This window comes from Petromyzon marinus, unplaced genomic scaffold (assembly GCF_048934315.1).
Source record: "Petromyzon marinus isolate PM22_M1 ecotype Great Lakes invasive population unplaced genomic scaffold, UKy_Petmar_22M1.pri1.0 PM_G_Scaffold_7, whole genome shotgun sequence".
NCBI lineage: Eukaryota > Metazoa > Chordata > Hyperoartia > Petromyzontiformes > Petromyzontidae > Petromyzon > Petromyzon marinus.
This window is the reverse complement of record NW_027423024.1, coordinates 3,140,123-3,160,947: the sequence shown is the minus strand read 5'-3', so window position 1 is coordinate 3,160,947 and position 20,825 is coordinate 3,140,123. Positions and strand designations below refer to the sequence as shown.

The 20,825-nt window shown below is 47.2% G+C and overlaps 1 protein-coding gene across 1 annotated transcript; it reads right to left on the bottom strand.

Annotated features, from left to right (window-relative positions):
- Positions 1-7,200: 7,200 nt before the first annotated feature.
- LOC142920204 (hydroxylysine kinase-like) lies at positions 7,201-20,069 on the bottom strand. Its single transcript, XM_076062683.1, has 5 exons — positions 19,746-20,069; positions 16,859-17,001; positions 10,936-11,116; positions 9,476-9,788; positions 7,201-9,342 (listed from the first exon to the last, which is right to left on the bottom strand). The coding sequence occupies exons 1-5, from the start codon at positions 19,837-19,839 to the stop codon at positions 9,168-9,170; spliced, it is 906 nt and encodes a 301-aa protein (XP_075918798.1). The 5' UTR covers positions 19,840-20,069; the 3' UTR covers positions 7,201-9,167.
- Positions 20,070-20,825: the final 756 nt, after the last annotated feature.

The following is a 20,825-nucleotide window of genomic DNA, read 5'->3' as shown; positions in this document are numbered from 1 at the left end:
CGCGACGAGGTGTGGGCCCGCGGCATCGCCAACGGCCAGCCCAGCGGCCCCGCCCGCGAAGAGGGCCGGCGGCGCTGCGGCCTCCGTGGGCCACGCCGCAGACGCGGCGAGGTGAGGAGGCGCAGTAGCACCTGCGAGCCACCTCGCAAATGCGGCGGCATATGGATCCGCGGCCCATCCCGCAATTGCGGCGGAATCCGCGGCCCGGCTCGCCGGTACGGCGAGGTTCGGAGCCGCGGCAGCGACATCCGCGGCAACCTCCGCGGGCAAGCTCGCAGCCACGGCGAGGCGCGGAGCCGCGGCGGCATCCGCAGCCGCATCCGCGGCCGCCACAGCCGCAACAATGGCAGCCGCTTCCGGCGTCGCAGCGGAAATGACGTCCGCTTGCGGCTCCCCCACCAACATGGCCGCCACTTCCGGCGGCGCATGAAAAATGGCGCCAACTTCCAAATTGGTGGGCGGCAAAGCGGCGGGAATCCGCCGGTGCCACGCGGAGTGTGGGCCGGGTGGGTGCGTCCGCGCTCCCACCTCTGTAAGGGCGGCGGTGAGCTGCTCGATCGCCCGCAGGAGCAGCTGCGACTGCTCCTCGGCATCGCCCCCCGCCACCGGCGGTGGTGCGCTGGGACCCCCAACCGCCGACACCACCTGCCCCGCCGAGTCCATCTCCATGGCGACGGACTGCCCCCGGGTCGCAGCCGGAGCCTCCCCGACATCGTCAGCACTCTCCCGGCGTCTCGCTGGTGGATTCTTACGCCGCCCGCCCGATTTAGGCATAGCGACGGCAGCGTAACCACTCCTGACACCAGTTGTAAAGGAGTTCCCGACAACTCACTCGGAGGCTAAGGTAAGGTAGGGGCTTCTGCCAAGGTTTTATTACAAATCTTTAACAATACACAGGGGTGAACAACTCCCCAGGGGTTAGGGGTCCCGGGCTAGGTCCCGACACAGCCGGCTGCCCTGTGCTGTCTCCTCTGCCCCGGCCGTGGGATCAACCAACACGGCCGAGCGAAGAGCACAGCCACGTCTAGCCTGGCACTGTGCTCTCCCCTATCCCTACCCTCTTGCCCCTGGCTCCCCGTTTCACCCTTCTCAGACCCTACTCTCCAGCTACGATCCCTCTTATGTCCCAGGGTCCCCTTTTTATCCTTCAGGAGCCGTGACGTCACTCTGCTGCCCCGAGCGCATGACGTCACGTCATCGCCCTGGACAGCACAAGTGATGCCACTTCCCCATTCTACTCCTCTACACCTCTGAAGAGTGGCATAACCTTTCCTATCATAGGGGCACAGCTGACAGTAATTCTAGAGGAATGGGATCATATTATTGCTGTCTCTGAGAATCGCACATCGTGTTTGATCGCTCTCATCGGATAGGGCGACCTGAAAAACTGGTGGTGTACTTTCTCACTCTCGCTTGTGTACAATTACGGGTTACCAGAGCACAGAATGCAAGCTCACATTCACTCGGGTAAGATGGGCTGCAAGCACAGAGGCTAGATGTTAACTACCTCGCCTGGTATACAGGAGGTCGTTGGTTCGATCTCGACCCTGACGCCTGCTGCTGTATATTTGGATGTTCTCCCCTTGATCGTGTGGCTTTTTCTCCGAGTCCTCCGGTTTTTCCCTCCCCATTCAGAAGCATGCGTTTGGAGTATTTGGCTGCTAGAAATTTTCACGCGATAAGCCACTTCGTTGAGCTATCATTTGTGGCCAGGTCGCTTCTAAAAAAAAGAGCTTTACAGCTCAGTGGGCCCTGGTAAAATAAAAAATAGTTTTAATTTTGTATGAGAGCGCAACATTCTCGTCGGCAATGGCATAAGACAGGAGGCGGCAGTGTATACGTGGTGCATCTGCGTTCGAGGCTTAGCCAATTTTCACAGCCTCAGATTAATCCACTGCTGGATGATGCCTTTCCCCATATTATATGGGTTGCTTGACCATACTGCACCACACTGGCCAATGCGGTTTGTTTGAAGGGGTCCAGATATCACTTCCAATTCATGTTATAGTCATTCCCTGTAATCGAACTTACAGTGAGGGAAAAAAGTATTTGATCCTCTGCTGATTTTGTACGTTTGCCCACTGACAAAGAAATGATCAGTCTATAATTTTCATGGTAGGTTTATTTGAACAGTGAGAGACAGAATAACAACAACAAAAATCCAGAAAAACGCATGTCAAAAATGTTATAAATTGATTTGCATTTTAATGAGGGAAATAAGTATTTGACCCCTCTGCAAAACATGACTTAGTACTTGGTGGCAAAACCCAGGAGTGTCCCACTTTTGTAGAGGAAACCTTTACAGCAAAATCATCAAACACCCACCACCCCCACCACACTACCGTTCCCAAAGTCCGCCGAGTGGAAGGTCATGGCAATGCAAGAAAGTCCACTGATCTTTCACGAGGCCAGGACTCCCCACGCCCGTGTCTGATGGTTCTAAGGTCAACTGTAGTTTAGATTAAAAAAATATCTGAATGCAACCGCAACTCACAGAATGCACCAAATCTCGTCAGATCTTTGAAGCTCAACCGGGGAAGAGCCTGGGTTTAGTGCTTAATTTGAAGACTGTCTGGGAAAAGCAGACGTTTTAGGCCTTGCGCTGCAAGTTGGCCAACAGATGTCGTATGCACAGGTAATCTCCGAGTTACTCCGGTTTCCTCTCACGAGCCAAACAAGTTACAAAAGAATTGGTCGAACATCTGAACGCTGGAACTTCATGAATACAAAATCTCAGAAACAGTCAGGATTTCCTGAGTAAATGAACGGGAAAAAAAAGATTCTGACAGTATTATTATTATCACCCACGGGTGCGCATGTGAGGAGCGGGGCTTTAATTTCAACCACATCCCACACACGGCACACCACGTCCAGTACGCACTTCTCACACTACGGCCGTGGCTAAACAAACAAAAAAAATCACGTGTGCCTCCTCCGGTCTACCAGCGACCCAGAAAATATTCCATGAGAAATGTAAGGCCTCCTCGTGTGCGGGCGTGCCACGCGTGAAGACTGAATGGACTGCGGGGGGCTCTGGTCCTCTGGTTGTACGTGGAATGTACGGGGGGTGTGGTGGTTCGCCCAACTGGATGCGGACCGCTATAAATTCCGTGCACTGCACAAACCCCCGGTATAAAACCACGGCCTCTGCCGGACCACTGGGGGCAACCAGCGAGCTAAAAAGAGGTCAGAGTTGGAAAAGGTCCACCCCCCCCCCCTTCTTTCTCTCCCCCTCACTTGTGAAAATGACTGAACAATTTGTTCGATACAATGCCATTGTTTCGAAGAGATCAACCGGATTATCTTTCGTCTTGGCTACACAGCCATACGTGTGCGTGTATACATCCCCCGTTTGTCAATCCACTGCTGGATAAGGGCTCACGCCACCCAGCAGTCGGTAGTGAGGGGTTATCTGACCACACGTCAGTGTGTCTTGATAAAGGTCAGGGGGAGTACAGACACAAAATGGATTTAGCTGCACTGCCCGGAATGCCCACGACTACTGCACCTGTATTTTGTGCAAGGTGGTCGCCCATCCGAGCAGTATCCAGGCTCAAAACTTGCTCAGATGAGATCGGTGCGCGGTTAGGCCGCAGGCCATTAGGGGTCGCATACAGACACTTATAGAACACAAATCGCATGTCATTGTGGTTTGCGTTGACAACACTGCACGTCGGCGTCACGAGCGACTAGTCGCCATGCTGTGGACCCTGGGCAATAATCATTGGCAAATAAAAACAGATAAGTAGCTGGATATAAGCACACCTGCTATAAGCACAGTTCTTATATGGCAACACATTCTTACGTTACACTGGTGGCCTTGCTCTGTAAAGGGTGTGCTTATATCCAGATTCTACTGCAACTGGCGGGCATGTTAGGAAAACTTGATAACCCACACAAGCAGCACACCTTCGTGAGAGGTAGGGCTTTGTAAAAGAGAGTAAGGGGATGGAAGAGATGATGCGAGCGAATGTTTTAAGGCCACTGTGCGGAACATCTGTACGGGGAAAGTTGTATTGTCAAGCGCTTCAAAGAAGTCACACGTGGGGTTAGAGAGAACAATAATAAGTGTGGGTTACCAGGTTATTCTGGGACACCCCTCGATTGTGGTGCAATTGCTAGAGACCCTACGACAGCACCGTCACATTTGATCATCAACCGCAACTAAATCATTATTAACATCTAAAGATTCCAGTAATAATAAGCGACTTAACATAACCATTCCTGCCTCCCCAATCTAATTACAGTGGCGAGTAAGTTCACCGAGCGAGCGATGTCAATTATAATGATGTTCTAAAGCGTTTGGAGAGCTTAAAATTTAAAGAACAAGAGCGGAGTCTCGACATTTACGACTTGGAAAAATTGAAAATCCGCCATTTTAATGACAGGCCCCTCAAATGTAAGACCAAACCATTTTAGACTTGGGCGTCTTATTTTTTCACAAACTCAGACTTAATCAAGTTTGCATCTGGAGATGCTGAAGGGTGACACATTCCAAACATGACATCAGATTTTAAAATCCGAAAACTGCGATTTGCCCTCTTAAAAATTCCGTGGGCTAAAACTTGTGTGTGTCTTCTTTGGTTCTTTCGGTAAAGTCACGTAGAATGAGAATAAAATAATAAATTGATAAAATAAAATAACACAATAATATTCTCACGACGTTTCGGCCACAACACAAGCGGCCTTCATCAGGTGAAGGGACGAGACTGTCTGGTAGGACAGCGCTGTCCTACCAGACAGTGCTTTGAAGGGGGTTGGCATTCGAAACATGTCGCGTTTTTCAATAACTGAATTTTCGGGGGATTTCTTTTTGTAAGTGCGTGGCACACAGGGTGGTGCGCTGCTATGCAGGATTTTCAAATGGATACGCGCGACATTGACAGCATAATTGGAAATCACATTGACAAGCGCCATAGGGAATATCTTCTTTAACATTCATTTATATTTTTATTTTTTCGATTTTTATATTTTACGTGCCGAAAGTTGTTTTTGCGCCAATTTTTATTTTGCTTCTCACCTGCGCCGAAAAAAAATACACTTAACGTGAAATATATTCGGGGAGGGGGGCGGGGGGGGGCAGGAAACTAAAACAACACGACACAATAGTTCAAAGCTAGGCACACGTTGCACGCTGCACTGAAACTCTGCGTGAACTACATGTGAACTACATGTGAACTACATGTGAATTACATGTCAACTGTGAACGCCGTTTTGTCAACAGCGCTGGATGCAGCAACAATACGTTCCTAACGCACGAGCAGCTACGGCAGGGAGCAATGTTGGGATTAACCACAGGTTGTCGCCCCAGGAGGTAGCCGTGCAGAGGAACGCAAGCATCGTTTCCGGAGGATAGCTCTCCGCAGCTGGGCCGCTTTGTCTCTCCTGTTTTGTTAAAAAATAAAGGCACTTTTGAAGGCGGAAAACTGGCTACACGCGTTACGCCAGTACTATCCTGTGCGCGCAGGTTATGCATGTAGGTAAATACTAGGCATGTACGAATAAGACTACCCCCCCCCACCACCCAGCAGTTCGACGTATCGTCATCACTCGGGCGCTGCGATAGATTCAAGATTAAACAATTTGGTTTTAATTACCAAATGTGGTGAACGCGGCACCTCGAGTGCCTGCGGTGGATTAGGTGACCGGATCAATTAGGTGGATTGCACGGATGGAATGCAAGTGGTTTCCCAGTAAAAGTGGAACATCTGGACCAGCGCAAGGGGTGAACGTTCGGCCAACGTTGGTCAAACGGTTTACTGGGCGATTCTAACGTTTGCTATTTGCCACACGTGTTGCGAGCATACGGAATCGCCGTCGATCGAGGATTCTGATCCGCTGCGTCATTACTACGACCGATAAAAACACCGGTCCTGCAGTGGGTCACCATAGATGATGAAACTCGCATTTGTATTGTTTCACACTTTTTTTCGTTCTCGTCTCTACGGTTTTCGTTCACTCAACTTGGCCCGACTATGATGCGTACCGTGTCGCTCGGACATCGTTTGCATCACTTGTAAATGACAAATTCCCAAATGCACGATTAGATGCGAACGTTTGTGGGTGTAGGAATCGTTTGTTTACGGTCTATGCATCGCTACACGCCTAGTATTTGTGTATGCACACCCATACTTGTGTGTACAGATACGCTTATGCATGTAAAATACTATGGGCGATTTTCTGATTTAAAAAAATTACTTGCTTGCATTTGTAACAACAATTATGGATCTTCTTATGGATTTTTGACCACTTACACGATGTCCTAATTTTTATGCGTTTTGGGGGTTTTAACAAGTGATGTCATGTGGCAATTACCTCCTGTCAAGTGACACCACTCTTGGCGTGAAGGTGATGCCACCTGTTTTGTCCCAAATTTTACGTCTCAGCCTGGATTGCAAGATTTTTCAGATTAATCTGAAAATCTGGAACATCCCTAATAGTAATACATCATAATTCTAACAGCATGCATTTAATGTCTCAATGTACATGTTTACTGTATAAGATTGTGAATGTACCTGTTACAGGGGTGTCCACCAATCACTGAAGAAAATGGATTACAGTAGACTGCAGTCCTAGCTATGTTTATGAAATCACATAACCCATTCACACTTGGTAATGTGAAGATTTCATCATCTGTGTCTCATGCCCTCCTCTCGACGGCCACATGTCGACCATCGCGTTGACACGCATCATATCGAGATTTAAAAGTCCCAGGTGTTTGCCAACATCACGTGCTTTTCTCGTGTGCTGCTATCGGCGACCACTCTAGAAAGATGGATGACCAACGGATGCAGTTATTTAGGAATTGGTGATTTTGCACAATGACCAAGGCGGAGACATTTTTGTGCGCTCGGCACGCGCCTCTGTGCGTGCTGCCGACACGGATTCACTCGAGGTTTTCGCAAACGTTAAATGCAAGCACGGTAAGGATGATTTTTGCTGCCAATATTTCAGCCAGGGGGACACGTTAAAGATCCCTTGGCGTAGTTCGCAAGAGTGGGACCACTGTGCGCTGGCGTCAGGGTCCACGTTTGGCGAAAATTACACCGCAAATTATCTCGATTGGATACATGGTGTTCATCACTCTCCCTACTGCCCATCCGAATGCCCCAGGTCAGTCTTCACATGAGACCATCCTGGTCTCTTGGGTTCTCACCTGCATGAACATAGCAAACTTGAAACTTGAACCGCACAGTTCAATTAGATCGATTATTTAATTATGGGTACATTCAAGGACAACACACCCTGTACAGGACAATGTGCTATACATACGAATATAATTATATGGGCCTAAGTAAGCAATGCCAATGTACGCCCCATAAAAACATATACCCATGCATCTGTTGCGTACACATACATGGGTATATGTTTGTACGTGTATTTACAGATGTATATATCTGCAAACATGTTCCTACATTTATTATTAGTGCACTTACATGTATATATCTGTACATATGAATGCATGTGTCTATGTATGAATGTGCACATGCATACATGCATGTATACATACATGCATGCATACACACATGACCTATGGGAAAAAAAATGTATGTGTATGGAAATACGTATACGTGTCAATGTACGCGCCATACAGACATATACCCATGCATGTGTTGCATACACATACATGGGTATATGTTTGTAAATACATTTACAAATGTATAGATCTGCCAACAAGTTCCTATGTAAATTATTAGTGGACTTATATATTTATATCTGTACATATGAATGCATGTGTGTAGGTATGAATGTACACATGCATGTATACATCCATGCATACACACGTAACCTATGGAAAGCAAATGTACATGTGTATGGAAATATGTATAAATCCGTGTATGTACATATGCAACAAGGCTGTGGGTGACCAGTGCCTCCAGGTTGAGGAAACAACAGCTTCCACTTCAGGTTTGTTCAACCTCCGGTGACGTGAGATTGAGAGGCACGCGTACAGGCCTCGTGTCAATCCACTGCTGTATGAGAACGACCCCCACCCCACGTCGTGCTGCTCCGTTGGGGTCACGTGACCACAATTCACCGTGCCGGTCAGTGCGGGTTAAAGGCGGCCAAGAATGGACACGGGAGCATAGAAGCACAATACGACAATGGATTTTGTCTGTGACGGCCCTGTGCTTTCCCCGCCCGTCACTTGGCGCGTACAGGTGGATTCATTGAGAACTGGAACGTGAAAAAAAAGTCTGATGATGATGATGAAGAAGCTCCTTTGCTAGGGACCAATTATACGGAGCAGTTTATCCCGGGAAGATATGTGCCCCTGTCCGGTTGGAGAAAGCGCCGATGTAACTGCCGCTCCGAATCTTATTCGTGCCTTCATCGTGCTCGTTGATTAATCATGGAGGGACCCCTCTCTGTGGACTCCACAAATCTCCCACCTTCCTAAGTGCAAGTGATCGTCCAACCTTCAAACTTGCACCCATCAATGAGAACGCATCAACCCGGTACTCGGATCCCTCCACTGTGCTCTCAATCTAATTCCGACTCAACCGCAAGATGGAGGATCTTGAAGACGCCTTCAATGTCTTCAAGATCTTCCATGGGCTCTCAACGCTCCTACCTCTCCCCCCCCCCTCTAATCGCCTATATTATCTGCACACCGGCAACTAAGATCTCCCATCTTACTACCCCCTGTTCAAGTCCAGCCCAAAATCTTTCCTCGTCCTTCTTGTCTACAATCGTCTCAAGTCTCCGAAATGTTTCAAAGAAGAAAATGAATAAATACTTTCCTGTTTTTGGGCGATTCCCAGCGATGCGGATTTAGACGGTCTCTCAATGCGCTTGGATCGTATTGACGATGAAGCCAATGCCGTCGCATTCCAGTTACTCAACGGATCCACCGGACGCGCGCGCCATCGCCCGAGACTGGAAAACCCGAGGTGGCACTTGTGGCCTCCTCAACCTGAAGCCACGAAAAACCTCTCCTATGCATTAAGTGCCTGGCATGAGCAATTCACATTTTTCAGATTCCGTATTCAAAGATCGCACGTGTCCAAAACCAACGGCGCCACGTTCAAGTTGAAACCGGTTCCTTGCGAAGCATCGGGAGGTACCGGTGGGGCGAGTGGGAGGACGTGTCTCACGGTGGGCCCCCCCCCACCCCAAACTCCCCCTTCTCTCTCCTTGCCGTCTGCTCGATCTCCACCACGGTTCTAGTTTCTGTACCGTGCCGCAACATCGGACCACAGCCTCTGCATGTCCTCCAGGCCCCTGGTCCAGAGCTCACGTAGCTTCACCCAGCCGGTGCGCGCCGTTATCAGCAGGTAGTCGGCGTTCTGCGGGTATCGCAGGATCGTGTAGCGGGCCATGACCAGCGACTGGCAGAACCTGCGGGGAAAAGTAGACCATGTTGTTGTTGCCGTTGCTGTCGTGACGGTTAATATCGTTTGTTATTCAAGAGGGTTTTTGCTGCCGACTTGTTGATCAGCTGGGATTTTAGTGTCCCCACCTCCGCTCTCACCTGCACGCCACCAGGAAGTAAACGGCCCTCCTCTCGTCCTCGGTGAGGGCCTGCACGCTCTCGTAGCCGGCCAGGACGTGACCCCCGGCCTCCATCGCCTCTCCGCTCTCCACCATCATGTACATGATGGCCATGGCCAGGTCGTACACGTGGTAGCCGAACATCATCGAGTTGAGGTCCACAACGCCGGAGACGCGGTGCCGCGGAGCTCCCTCCGCCGACTTGGGCCCCTGCTGCTGCTGCTGCTGCTCGCTTCCCGTGGTCACCTCCTGCACCAGGATGTTGTCGTCATTGAAGTCACCGTGGATTATGCCTGCAGCGAGGGGGAACGTCGAATTTGATTTCGTCCGTTGTCTTTTATTGTTGACCGTCCTCCCCTCGTCGCCGTCGTCATCGTTCGTGCCCGTGCCGTTTTTATTCCGGCCGCACGATTGGTGTTGCGCAAGCCGCGTGTGCGGGTCTAAGAACGGCCCCCGCAGAGTCTCAGTGAATAACCGACTTCTTCTCCTGCCTTCAAAGGCACATAATTACAATAACCCACCAGCGTCGTACAACCCTGTACAGGGGCGAGATATGGAGCGGTGTGTAGTGGTATGCACACCGCATCACGAGCCCTTGATTCCCGGCCATGGAGAACATCACTGATATCTGAACCAGTCCTGGGATTCTACCTACCTCCTCACCGACCAGCATGGTGAAGGAGGCAAAACAACCCCCATGACCCTACACAGCCTGGGAATGCCTTCGTCCAGATAGTGCATTGACAAAGGGCTGTACATTATTATTATGAGTATATGTGTAACAAAAACTGTTGAACACAATTTAGCATCCATTGAAAAATGATTTGGTAGAAATTACAATTATGATTTATATACAGTAGCGTCTGAATGTAATAACCCTGTCATTTGATTCACCTGTGATCAGTGTCTGTGCGAGTGTCCCCCATTACATGCATGCCTTGTAATGCATCTGTGTATGCTGGGTAAAAGTAATCACATAAAGCACATTGCAAAGAAAATGCTTGCCACAAATGAATCACAATACCTTGCTGATCTCGTCAAGCAGCATAAACCATCACGCGAATTCGGGTGATCCTCGCAGCGGCTTTTGGCTAACCATCGAACAAACAAAGACGGTCACCGCATCGCGCGCTTTCAGATGCACTTCTGCGGCCGTCTGAAAAGCTCTTCTTTCCGATATTAGGAAGGCACTGGAGCTATGCACTTTTAAACCTAGATTGAACACTAATTTATTTTTGAACTGATTTTTTGTGTTTAGTTTGTTGTCCTTCCCCCGCACCTCCGATTAGCACGGTTGGCTACGTACGGTGCAAAAGAAGTTCAACGTACACACGTACGCGGCACCCGTCGTGGCTTCAAGGCCTCGTCGGTGGCCTGAAGCGCCCCTCGCCCCCTGAGGCATGGAGCTACGTCCCGGGTGAAGCTGCGAGGCGAGCGTACATCTGGTTAACTTGTGCAGGTTGGGTTGGATCTCCTCGCGGAACTTGGCGATGACCTCCCTGACCAGACCCTGGTTGGGGTCGCCGTCCAGAGTGAAGAGGTAGGACTCGAGCAGGTGGGTGTTTGACAGGTTCCAGATGAAATCGTCTCGTTGCAGGGAGTGCAGGAACGGGTGCTCAAACTATGCAGATGTTTAAAAACGAAGGCGGTAAGATGACAAAAAATGCAATACGAGATTAACATCGCATTGGCCAGTTGAGTACACATGTAAGTTAAAGGCAGCAAAACGTCAAGCTAGCAAAGGATAGTCTTCGTTTCAGAAAAGATGTTCTCCTTGACTTATTATTTTCTCTTCGTTTTTTTTCGGTAAAGTCACGTAGGTAAAACTATAAAATAAAAGAATAAATGAAAAAACAACTACATTTTTTTTCATTCTATCATTTTATAGTTGTACCTACGTGACTTTACCGAAAAAACCAAAGAGTATGAATCCTTGCAGTCACGAAAGCTAAAAATCTAGACTTATTATGCAGCTGAGGGTGGGGCTGCCCAAGTCCTGCGTGCGGCTGGCAAATGTTTGATTGGTATTTGTGAATAACAGGACACTTGAATGGATCTGAGAAGTAGTTTTGTGAGATCACCTTCTGTGGGCCATTCTCTAACCAGAGGTGATGCACAGAATGAGATGTGTTTTTCCATCTCATGACATGGCACCAATTAGCACAACTCATACAGCTCTTATCAAGGCACTGCCGTATTCAGTGTTGGTCATGTAGGGTGTTTGACCATACTTCGCCAAACTGGTCAGTGTAGGTTGGTGAAGGATAGAGGACAAGGGGGGGTGGGGGGGGGGCAGGACTGGTTCAGATATCACTTGCCACGAATGTTAGCCGTGGCAGGAAATAAAACTCAGGTGGCCGGGTTCGTAGCGCAGTGTGCGCACAACTGCGCCACCGCTCCACCCCGACGCTTGGAATAAAATTTGGGGGGGGGGGGGGGAAACAACAAAAATACGCTGTTCATAATAAAGGTTTTTGGGTTAGATCGCGTTTATTTATAAATGTGTCGTAACCCTCCACCACCCGACACGGCCAATCAGCAAAACAAAGTGTCACGTTGACAAAACGACAAATAATTCACTACTTTAGCCCACCGGTGTGTTGAAGAGTGAATCCACATTTACAGTTTGAGTACGACGTTTCGCTGGTAAATACATCCAGCATCATCGGGCAATTCGCCAGAATGGTAAAGCCCTCGCTTGCTCCCGGTTTTATATAGAGCAGCAGGGTGACGTCATCACTTAACTCATATCAGGTGCAGTGATTAGAGGCGGAGGGGAGGGGGTATTGTAATTATATAATCGATTAGTAATCAGTCATTGGTTATGATTAGTAATGAGTTGTAGATTAGTAATTCTTTAAATCAAAATGTAATGTGTATTATTTAATAATACGCTTCCAGGCCGCACTAAGCCTGTAGCTGTCAGAGCGATTAAAGTTATTCTTGTTCCTCTCAATTTCAATGGATTCTCTAATTAGTCTTTGCCAGTAATAATTAGTTTTACACACCACTGCAACATTGTCAAAATCAATTGAGTGTCTTTGTTGACAAGCATGTTCTGCCACTGCCGACAGTTGTGTTTGAGATAATTTAATATTTCTCTGATGTTCTTTTAGTCTTACGCTGATGTTACGTCCCGTCTGCCCAATGTAGCAGCTGCCACATAAACAATCCGATATACACCTTCTGTTAATAGTTAGGTAATGCGTCTTTAGTGCAAGATACTAGTTTTTGAATTTTGTGTACTGTACCAAATCTTACTGTAATGTTTTGCTTTTGCAAAACACGGGCTAATTTGTCAGTTACTCCTGAGATATATGGAATTTTTATTGTTTTAACAATCTGGTCGCTTTCGGCAGTATTGCTTTGCGATCGTGATTTGGCATTCAGTGCTCTGTTAATTTGAGCATTTTTGTAGCCATTCTGTCGTAGTGCGTCTTTAACGTATTTAATCTCTCTCACTAGACTCTCACCATCTGATACTGTTTTAGCCCGATGTATGAGCATCTTGATAAGAGAGGATTTCTGAGCTGGATGATGATGTGATTCTGCATTCAGATAGGCATCAGTGTGCATTTGATTTCTGAATGATTAGCTTGTGACTGGTCACAGAAATAGCTATGTTAAAAGTTAAAGCATACACACCCGCAGAGGCACCCATTGTTAAAGGGATTAGCATAGAATTTAGCATTGAAATAGCTAAGTTAAGGCATACACATCTTGACAATGGAATTAGCATAGAATTTAGCATTGAGATAGCTGAGTGATTAGCTTGTACCTGCTGCAGAAATAGAGCTTGTACCTGCTGCAGAAATAGCTACGTTAAAGTCAGAGCATACACATTCACCGAGGCCCTTAGTACAAATCAAACAGGAGAATTTAGCATTGAAATAACTAGGCAAATCCAGCATTGAAGCAACTGAGTGATTAGCTAGTGACTGGTCACAGAAATGACTACACATCTGAGCTATTCACAGTACTATATAGTGAACCAATAAAAACTAAAATATAAATTACCTTCATGTTGTCAATAAACTCTATATTCTCCAATCAGCTAAGCTACCAACAATAAGTCGTTATATATCACAATGCTATATGGCGAAAAAATGGATGGATTCTTACCCTCAAATTTCAGCACCACGGATAGCTACGGGCCCCGTTCAGACGGACGAGTTCGTCCATGGTCGGAACAGAGGAGGGGGAGAGAGACAGCTGCGAGGCCCTAGTATGCTCCATATTGTAAAACTATACCATTAACCGTGGTGTGAGAGGTATTAAGAGGCAATGCTGGCGAAAGAGCTGCGGTCCGAAGGTCATCGTAAAAATACAATTAATTAAGAACAGAAATGATTTAAAACATCTTTCCAGTGGTTACTAAGCCTGAATCCATCTTCTCGGTTGAAATTGTCTCTGTGCTTGTATATGTGAATGGCCTCATGAACGAATCTCTCATGGTAGCCGGTTGGTTTGCAAAGAACCTCCGTCTTGGAGAAGTCAATGTCATGTGAGCCCACTGAATTATAACAGTGATCTGCCAAGGCAGAGGAGTTCGTCCTACCGTGTTTCAAGTCTGCTTTGTGTTCGCGGATGCGGTCCGAGATATGTCTTTTGGTTTCTCCAATGTAGCTACTACCACAGAGGCACTTTAGTTTGTAAACACCCGGGTACTGTATGTCTGGAACAGCATCTTTTACAGATGGAACTAAATCACGGATTTTATGTACTGTGTTGAATCGGACCTGGATCTTGTGTTTGTTCAGGATTTTGGAGATCTTTTAAGTGACCCCTGCAATGTAGGGTAAGGTGATGGTTTTGAGTGGCTCCACAAGAGGATCCTTCTTCATGACTGGAGTGATGGCTTTGCGGATTGTGTAGTCGGAGTAGCCATTAGCCCTGAGAGCCTGGTGTATGTGCTTGAGTTCACTGGTAATGTGTTCCTGGTCGGAAATGCATTGGGCTCTATGGTATAGAGTCTTGATGAGGGAGTTCTTCTGGGATGGATGGTGGTGGGAATCCGGTTTCAAGTAAGCATCTGTATGGGTAGCTTTCCTGTAGACAGAGTGGCTCATTGAACCATCATGTCTTCTTTTAATTAAGACATCCAAAAAGGGTAGTTTGCCATCTTTTTCGACCTCCATGGTAAATCTGATGGCTGGGTGTATGGAATTGATGTGGTCGCGGAATTGGTCTAGAGCAGGCTGGCTATGTGGCCAGATGACAAAGGTGTCATCAACGTACCTCTTCCATAAGGTCAGGCGTAGAGTGGCAGTCTGGATGGCGTCAGTTTCAAATTTTTCCATGAATACGTTGGCTACAACCGGAGATAGGGGGGAGCCCATTGGGGTGCCCTCAGTTTGTTTGTAGAAAGTTCCATTCCAGGTGAAGTAAGTGTTGGTTAAGCAATGTCTCACCAGGGGGGGTACATCAGTATGCAGTCCTTGATGAACCAGGTCTTCAATGATAGCGATGGTGTCAGGTACCGGGACTTTGGTGAACAAGGACACCACATCAAAACTGACAAGCAGGTCGTTTGGGGACAGGGAAATGCCTTTGATTGTCGATACCAGGTGAGTAGAATTTAGTACCGCAGAGGTGTTTTTTCCAGTGAAAGGTCGCAGTATATCAGCAAGAAAACGTGCCAGTTTGTAGGTGGGGGAGCTGATAGTAGAGACGATGGGACGAAGGGGTGTATCTTCTTTGTGTATCTTTGGAAGGCCATATAATCTTGGTGGTCTGGCAGCAGAGGGCTTCAACGAGAACTGTTTGATCTCATCAATTAATGCTGTTGAATCAGAGATTATTTTGTTCGTTTTGGTGACCAGGCTGTTGGTGGGATCTCTTTTTATTTTTGTGTAGCTGCCATCGTTGAGTAGTTCTTGAATTTTGTTGTTATATTCTGTTTTGTCCATGATGACAGTGGCATTGCCTTTGTCATCATGCTAAATTCTATGCTAATTCCATTGTCAAGATGTGTATGCCTTAACTTAGCTATTTCAATGCTAAATTCTATGCTAATCCCTTTAACAATGGGTGCCTCTGCGGGTGTGTATGCTTTAACTTTTAACATAGCTATTTCTGTGACCAGTCACAAGCTAATCATTCAGCCATTTCAATGCTAAATTTTATGCTAATTCCTTTGTCAAGGCGCTTTGTTCCTCTCACACAGCTTAAAGGCCGTATCTGAACGTGGCTCTTTCACTCCAGCGCTGTCCTACCAGACAGTCTCGCCCCCTTCACCTGACGAAGGCCGCTTGTGTTGTGGCCGAAACGTCGTGAGAATGTTATTGTGTTATTTTATTTTATAAATTTATTATTTTATTATCATTCTACGTGACTTTACCGAAAGAACCAAAGAAGATAACCAATGACTGATTACTAATCGATTATATAATTACAATACCCCCCCCTCCGCCTCTAATCACTGAACCTGATATGAGTTAAGTGATGACGTCACCCTGCTGCTCTATATAAAACCGGGAGCAAGCGAGGGCTTTACCATTCTGGCGAATTGCCCGATGATGCTGGATGTAATTACCAGTGAAACGTCGTACTCAAACTGTAAATGTGGATTCACTCTTCAACACACCGGTGGGCTAAAGTAGTGAATTATTTGTCTTTTTGTCAACGTGACACTTTTTTTGCTGATTGGCCGTGTCGGGTGGTGGAGGGTTACGACACATTTATAAATAAACGCGATCTAACCCAAAAACCTTTATTATGAATTATATTGGTCGCGAAAGCCTACATGTTAAACCAAAAATACGCTGCTTGAAAACCAGCCATTCGATCACTTGGAAGGACTCTCACGTTGCTAATTATGAACAGCTGCGTACGTTCCGAGCGAGTGGGCTCGTTACGTCACATTACACTTGCTTACCGAGAGAAAAGGCTCGCCGAGACTCAAGAGTTTTTTTTTAAGATTGTCGCAGTAAGGGGTTGGGGAAACTATCGCTCCGCATTTCCCAATGAAGTAATTTGCGAGTTATTTCTTTTTTGGCTTTTTACTTTGGCGAATATTCTCATATTCTTGTTTCTTTCGGTAAAGTCACGTAGAAGGGAAACAATAAAATAATAAAAATATAAAACAATAGAATTTTCACGACGTTTCGACTGCAACACAAGCAATCATCATCAGGTGTGAAAACCACAGCAATAATTGTTTTTTTCAAATTTCCTTGTTGTTGTTTTCACACTTGATGACGATTGCTTGTGTTGCAGTCGAAACGTCGTGATAATTTTATTGTTTTATATTTTTTATTATTTTATTGTTTCCCCCTCTACGTGGTGACTTTACCGAAAGCAACAAGAATATGAATCCCTGCAGTCTCACGTCACCTGTCAAGAGGCGCTCGTGCGCTCGTACCTGCTGCAGGGCTTGGTGGATGCTCGCTGCCAGCTTGCCCACCTGGTAGTACAGGCTGCCATCCGCCAGCACCCTGGACAGCGGCACGCCGGGCAGGTACGTGAGCAGCCGCACGTTGAACTCCTTCTCTCCTTCGCCGCAGTCTGAGAATTCACAGCAGGAGTCGCCACCGAGGTCAAGAGGTCACCACGGTTAGTGAAATCTCACCGTCGCTTCCTTTTGCTGGAACATAAAAAGCTGTTCGGAAGCTGATATCGGAACCTCCAAGGTCTGGCCAAAGTGTCAACTCACCACTTTGCGTCCTGTGTTCATTACCCACGTGCTATACTACACAGGGTCTCTGATGAATTGCTCATTCCGAGCAATTCCGAAATTCGCATTCCTATATGGCCTTGTTGTCTAAACCGCTGTAGCTAAATAAAGCATTTGAGAGGAATAATACCTCGCCACACCCATGCGTAAGGCATCCGCCAAAGTTGCAACGTGGCACGCAACCCTCACGCCTTAGTGGACGCTGGCCGGAACCGGGGGCAATTCGCCCAGGTTCGAGCCAGAATGGATACGTCAGCACACGAGTCTAGCTGAATTCCCTGGGTTCAGCTTGAGCAAATTACTTAGGAGCAGGGCGAATGGGGGCCCCATCTGCATCAGGAGGCGACTTTTGTCGCTCGTTCCATCACGTAAATATAAGGGTCAGCGGCATTCCGTGATCTTCGTATTCTAAACACGGCATTGTGCGGCGATGTCAGCTCACGCAATGAACCCCGAGCCTGGGTTTAAAGGAGCGCTGCTAGCCCAGGCATTATAATCAGAATATGTACTTTTACTGGAGTAATCCGATGAGCTATGAAGCACTTTGCTTTACAAATGTTTAGCAGCCCAGTGTTGTCCCAACTACAGTCCGTGGGCCAAGCCCGAACCACAAAAATTAATTCATTCTGGTCTACAGGACAACTATCCCGCCACGCCTTACAAGAACTAATTAAGTACATGTCTCAGTCAGCAATACTCACTTGAAATTACACACGACAACCGTCGCCCCCGCGCCCTCCCCCCAACTGAAAAGTTTGACAAGACCCTCCCGGTACTCAGTGAGGCTCTGCTGTGAAAACAAGTGTAACGATGATGATTACAATAATAATATTAATTGAAGTGATGCGATGCAGGAGGTCAGAGTGGGTGTGGGGGAGAGATAAGCTCTGTATCGACATGTTTGCATTTCTCTAAATCTCTCCTCTTGCGGATAGATCTTTCTCCTATCTCTTACATATAAATATCATATTTCTGATTAAATCTCTCTCTGAATGAGTTAAATGATGACATCACCCTGCTGCTCTATTTAAGACCAGGAGCAAGTGAGCGCTTCACCATTCTGGCGAATTGCCCAATGATGCTGGATGTAATTACCAGCGAAACGTCGTACTCAAATATTGTAAATGTTGTGGATTCACTCTTCCTCACACCGGTGGGCTAAAGTAGTGAACTATTTTGTCTGTTGTCAACGTGACACATTTTTTACTGTTTGGCTGTGTCGGGTGGTGGAGGGTTATGACACATTTATAAATAACGCGATCTCACCCAAAAACCTTCATCATGAATAAATCTCTCTCATATCTCTACAATATATCGCTTGTGACATATCTTTCCCGTCTATGCTTGTTCATGTAATACATGGTTTTGGTTTGACGTGTTCCCCTTGTCAGCCAATCCGGAACTCGATGCAAAGAGTTTGACGTTTGCTTCTCAGGGTCTCGTGGGAAGATAAGCAGAAACAAAAATTACGATTTAGGTTTTGTAAGTATGTTGAAATTCTTTCGCACCATACGTACGTAGCCAACCGTGCTCATCGGAGGTGTGGGGAGGTGGAACACACTGTGCAGTTGGTGAATGGCGGCGTCGGTGAACTGTACACACATTATATCTACCAACCTGCAGGTCAGTAGATGAGAAAACAGCAAGTGTGCTTCTGATCTCTCACCACAGATGTTATCGTCTCGTCCATGTGGCTTTGCTGTGAGCAGTCATTCCAGTTTCATCCCACACACCAAACATTGTTTTTTTTTTATATATATATGAAGAATTTACAAAATATCACAATGTGGACCTTGGGCCAGTACCAACAAGCAGTGCGTTACATCCACCAACCTCACAAAAACTAAAAAGTATGATCCTTTTACATCACTTATCGTCAGTGGAGTGAGACCCAGTATTATACCACCGCCTCATGCTCGGATATTGATCGTTGTCTTTGCAAGTATAAACCAATGCTGTGTTCGTATGATTACTATCAGCCTATGACTAAATCACCTGGAATGTGCCCTATCATAAGATCTGAAAGCTAAGCAGGTTGAGCCTGGATTAGGGCTTCTATGGGTGACAATCGTGCATTAAACAGGCATCACAGGCTGCTGCGTGGTGCTATGTTGTGGGGGCCAGAGTTCAGTTGCAGCAAAATCAATTGTACTGCACTGTACATCTATTAAACTTGATTTGTCACTTTCGTGACTGCAGGAATGACTCTTTTGTTTTTTCGGTAAAGTCACGTAGAAATAAGAAATAATAATAATAAAATTACATAATAGTATACGATGTTTCGATTGCAACGCAAGCAATCATCATCAGGCATAGAAGAGCAAAATTTAAGAGAGAGGAAACACAGAACCGCAGATATATATACAGACACCTAAGTAGAAGGGAGTTCACACAGAGACACAAAGAGAGACACAACGTACGGAGCACAGAGAGATAGGGTCTCTGTGCCGAGGCCTTAGCATGTAGGGGGAGACAAAGGGAGATGGAGACGCACATCAAGTAGAACAAGATTTAGTATTATGTACATCTCTTCCCCAATGCCTCTGCTCCCGGGACCCACGCGGGCGCAGCTCACCGATGTTCTCGAGCGACATGATCTTCCCGCTGACGTTGTCCACCACCTCCTGCATGGGGAAGCCCCTCTCCCGCAGGAAACTCATCATGGCCATCTACACCTCGAGCATCTGCGGCCGCTGGCTGTCCCGCGTGTTGGTGACCTTGAGCACGAACTGGCGACCGTCGCGCGCCAGCACGCGGTAGTTCTGGTCGATGTAGCTCGCCAGCGGGCTCACCCCCGCCACGCTCACCCCGTAGAGGCGCTCCACCAGCTCCGCCGCGCGGGACTCGCTGAGGCACGGCTTCTCGTGCTCGCGGCCATCGTCCTGCGGCGCGGCTTGCATCGTCTTCAACGGACAAAACGAGGGCAATCGAAAAGCTTTTGGGTTTTGCGAGTGCACGTTGGCGTCCGCTCCATCCGTGCAGCGCGAGGCGCCTCCGATGAGCACGGGTGGCTACGTACGGTGCGAAACAAGCTCAGCGTACACACGAGGCTACACCCTGGAGGTGCTACGCTTCACGGACAGCCCACGGTAGTTGTCGCATTTACAGAGTTGTGCCGACACACGTGGCATACTACTTATCTAAATTACATCTCCGAGATATTTAGCATCCGACTGCGAAGCAGACAGTGCGCAATATTTACAGTTCATACACCCACAGTATTAACCGGGGTGGTCGTGGGGCTCGTACCACAAACATCTGCGCAACGCGCTACCGCTCGGCCATGAAGTCAATCGATCGATCAGCGATCAATAAACACGTTTCTTTGCTCGCATCACATTTAATAGCAACACATTTCACCGAACAGAAAAGCACCACTTAAACATGTCAGATATAAGATTCGTAATAACAGAGAATTCTCCTTGTGTATTTCAGTGGAAATACAGCCAGTGCCTGATAAAGTAGCATTACTGTAACTGGAATTTTAACAAGAACCGTGGGTTTATGCAGCATTGGGGAGCTGCAGCTATGGCCCACCGAGTAAACACCTTGTCCCGTAAGCACGAAATCACGTGTTCAAATTCCACTGGATGTGTAATTGTGTGAATAATAATCAGGGCTTAATCTGTCACTGAATATTTTCCGGGTCGCTGGT

Bases quoted from the DNA above. Each gene is read 5' to 3' on its own strand.
- LOC142920204 (XM_076062683.1), bottom strand. From the start codon at position 19,839: ATGGCCATGATGAGTTTCCTGCGGGAGAGGGGCTTCCCCATGCAGGAG. The intron at 17,002-19,745 runs GTGAGCTGCGCC...GTGAATTCTCAG, and splicing joins CATGTCGCTCGAGAACATCG to ACTGCGGCGAAGGAGAGAAG. The intron at 11,117-16,858 runs GTACGAGCGCAC...ACATCTGCATAG, and splicing joins TCCACCAAGCCCTGCAGCAG to TTTGAGCACCCGTTCCTGCA.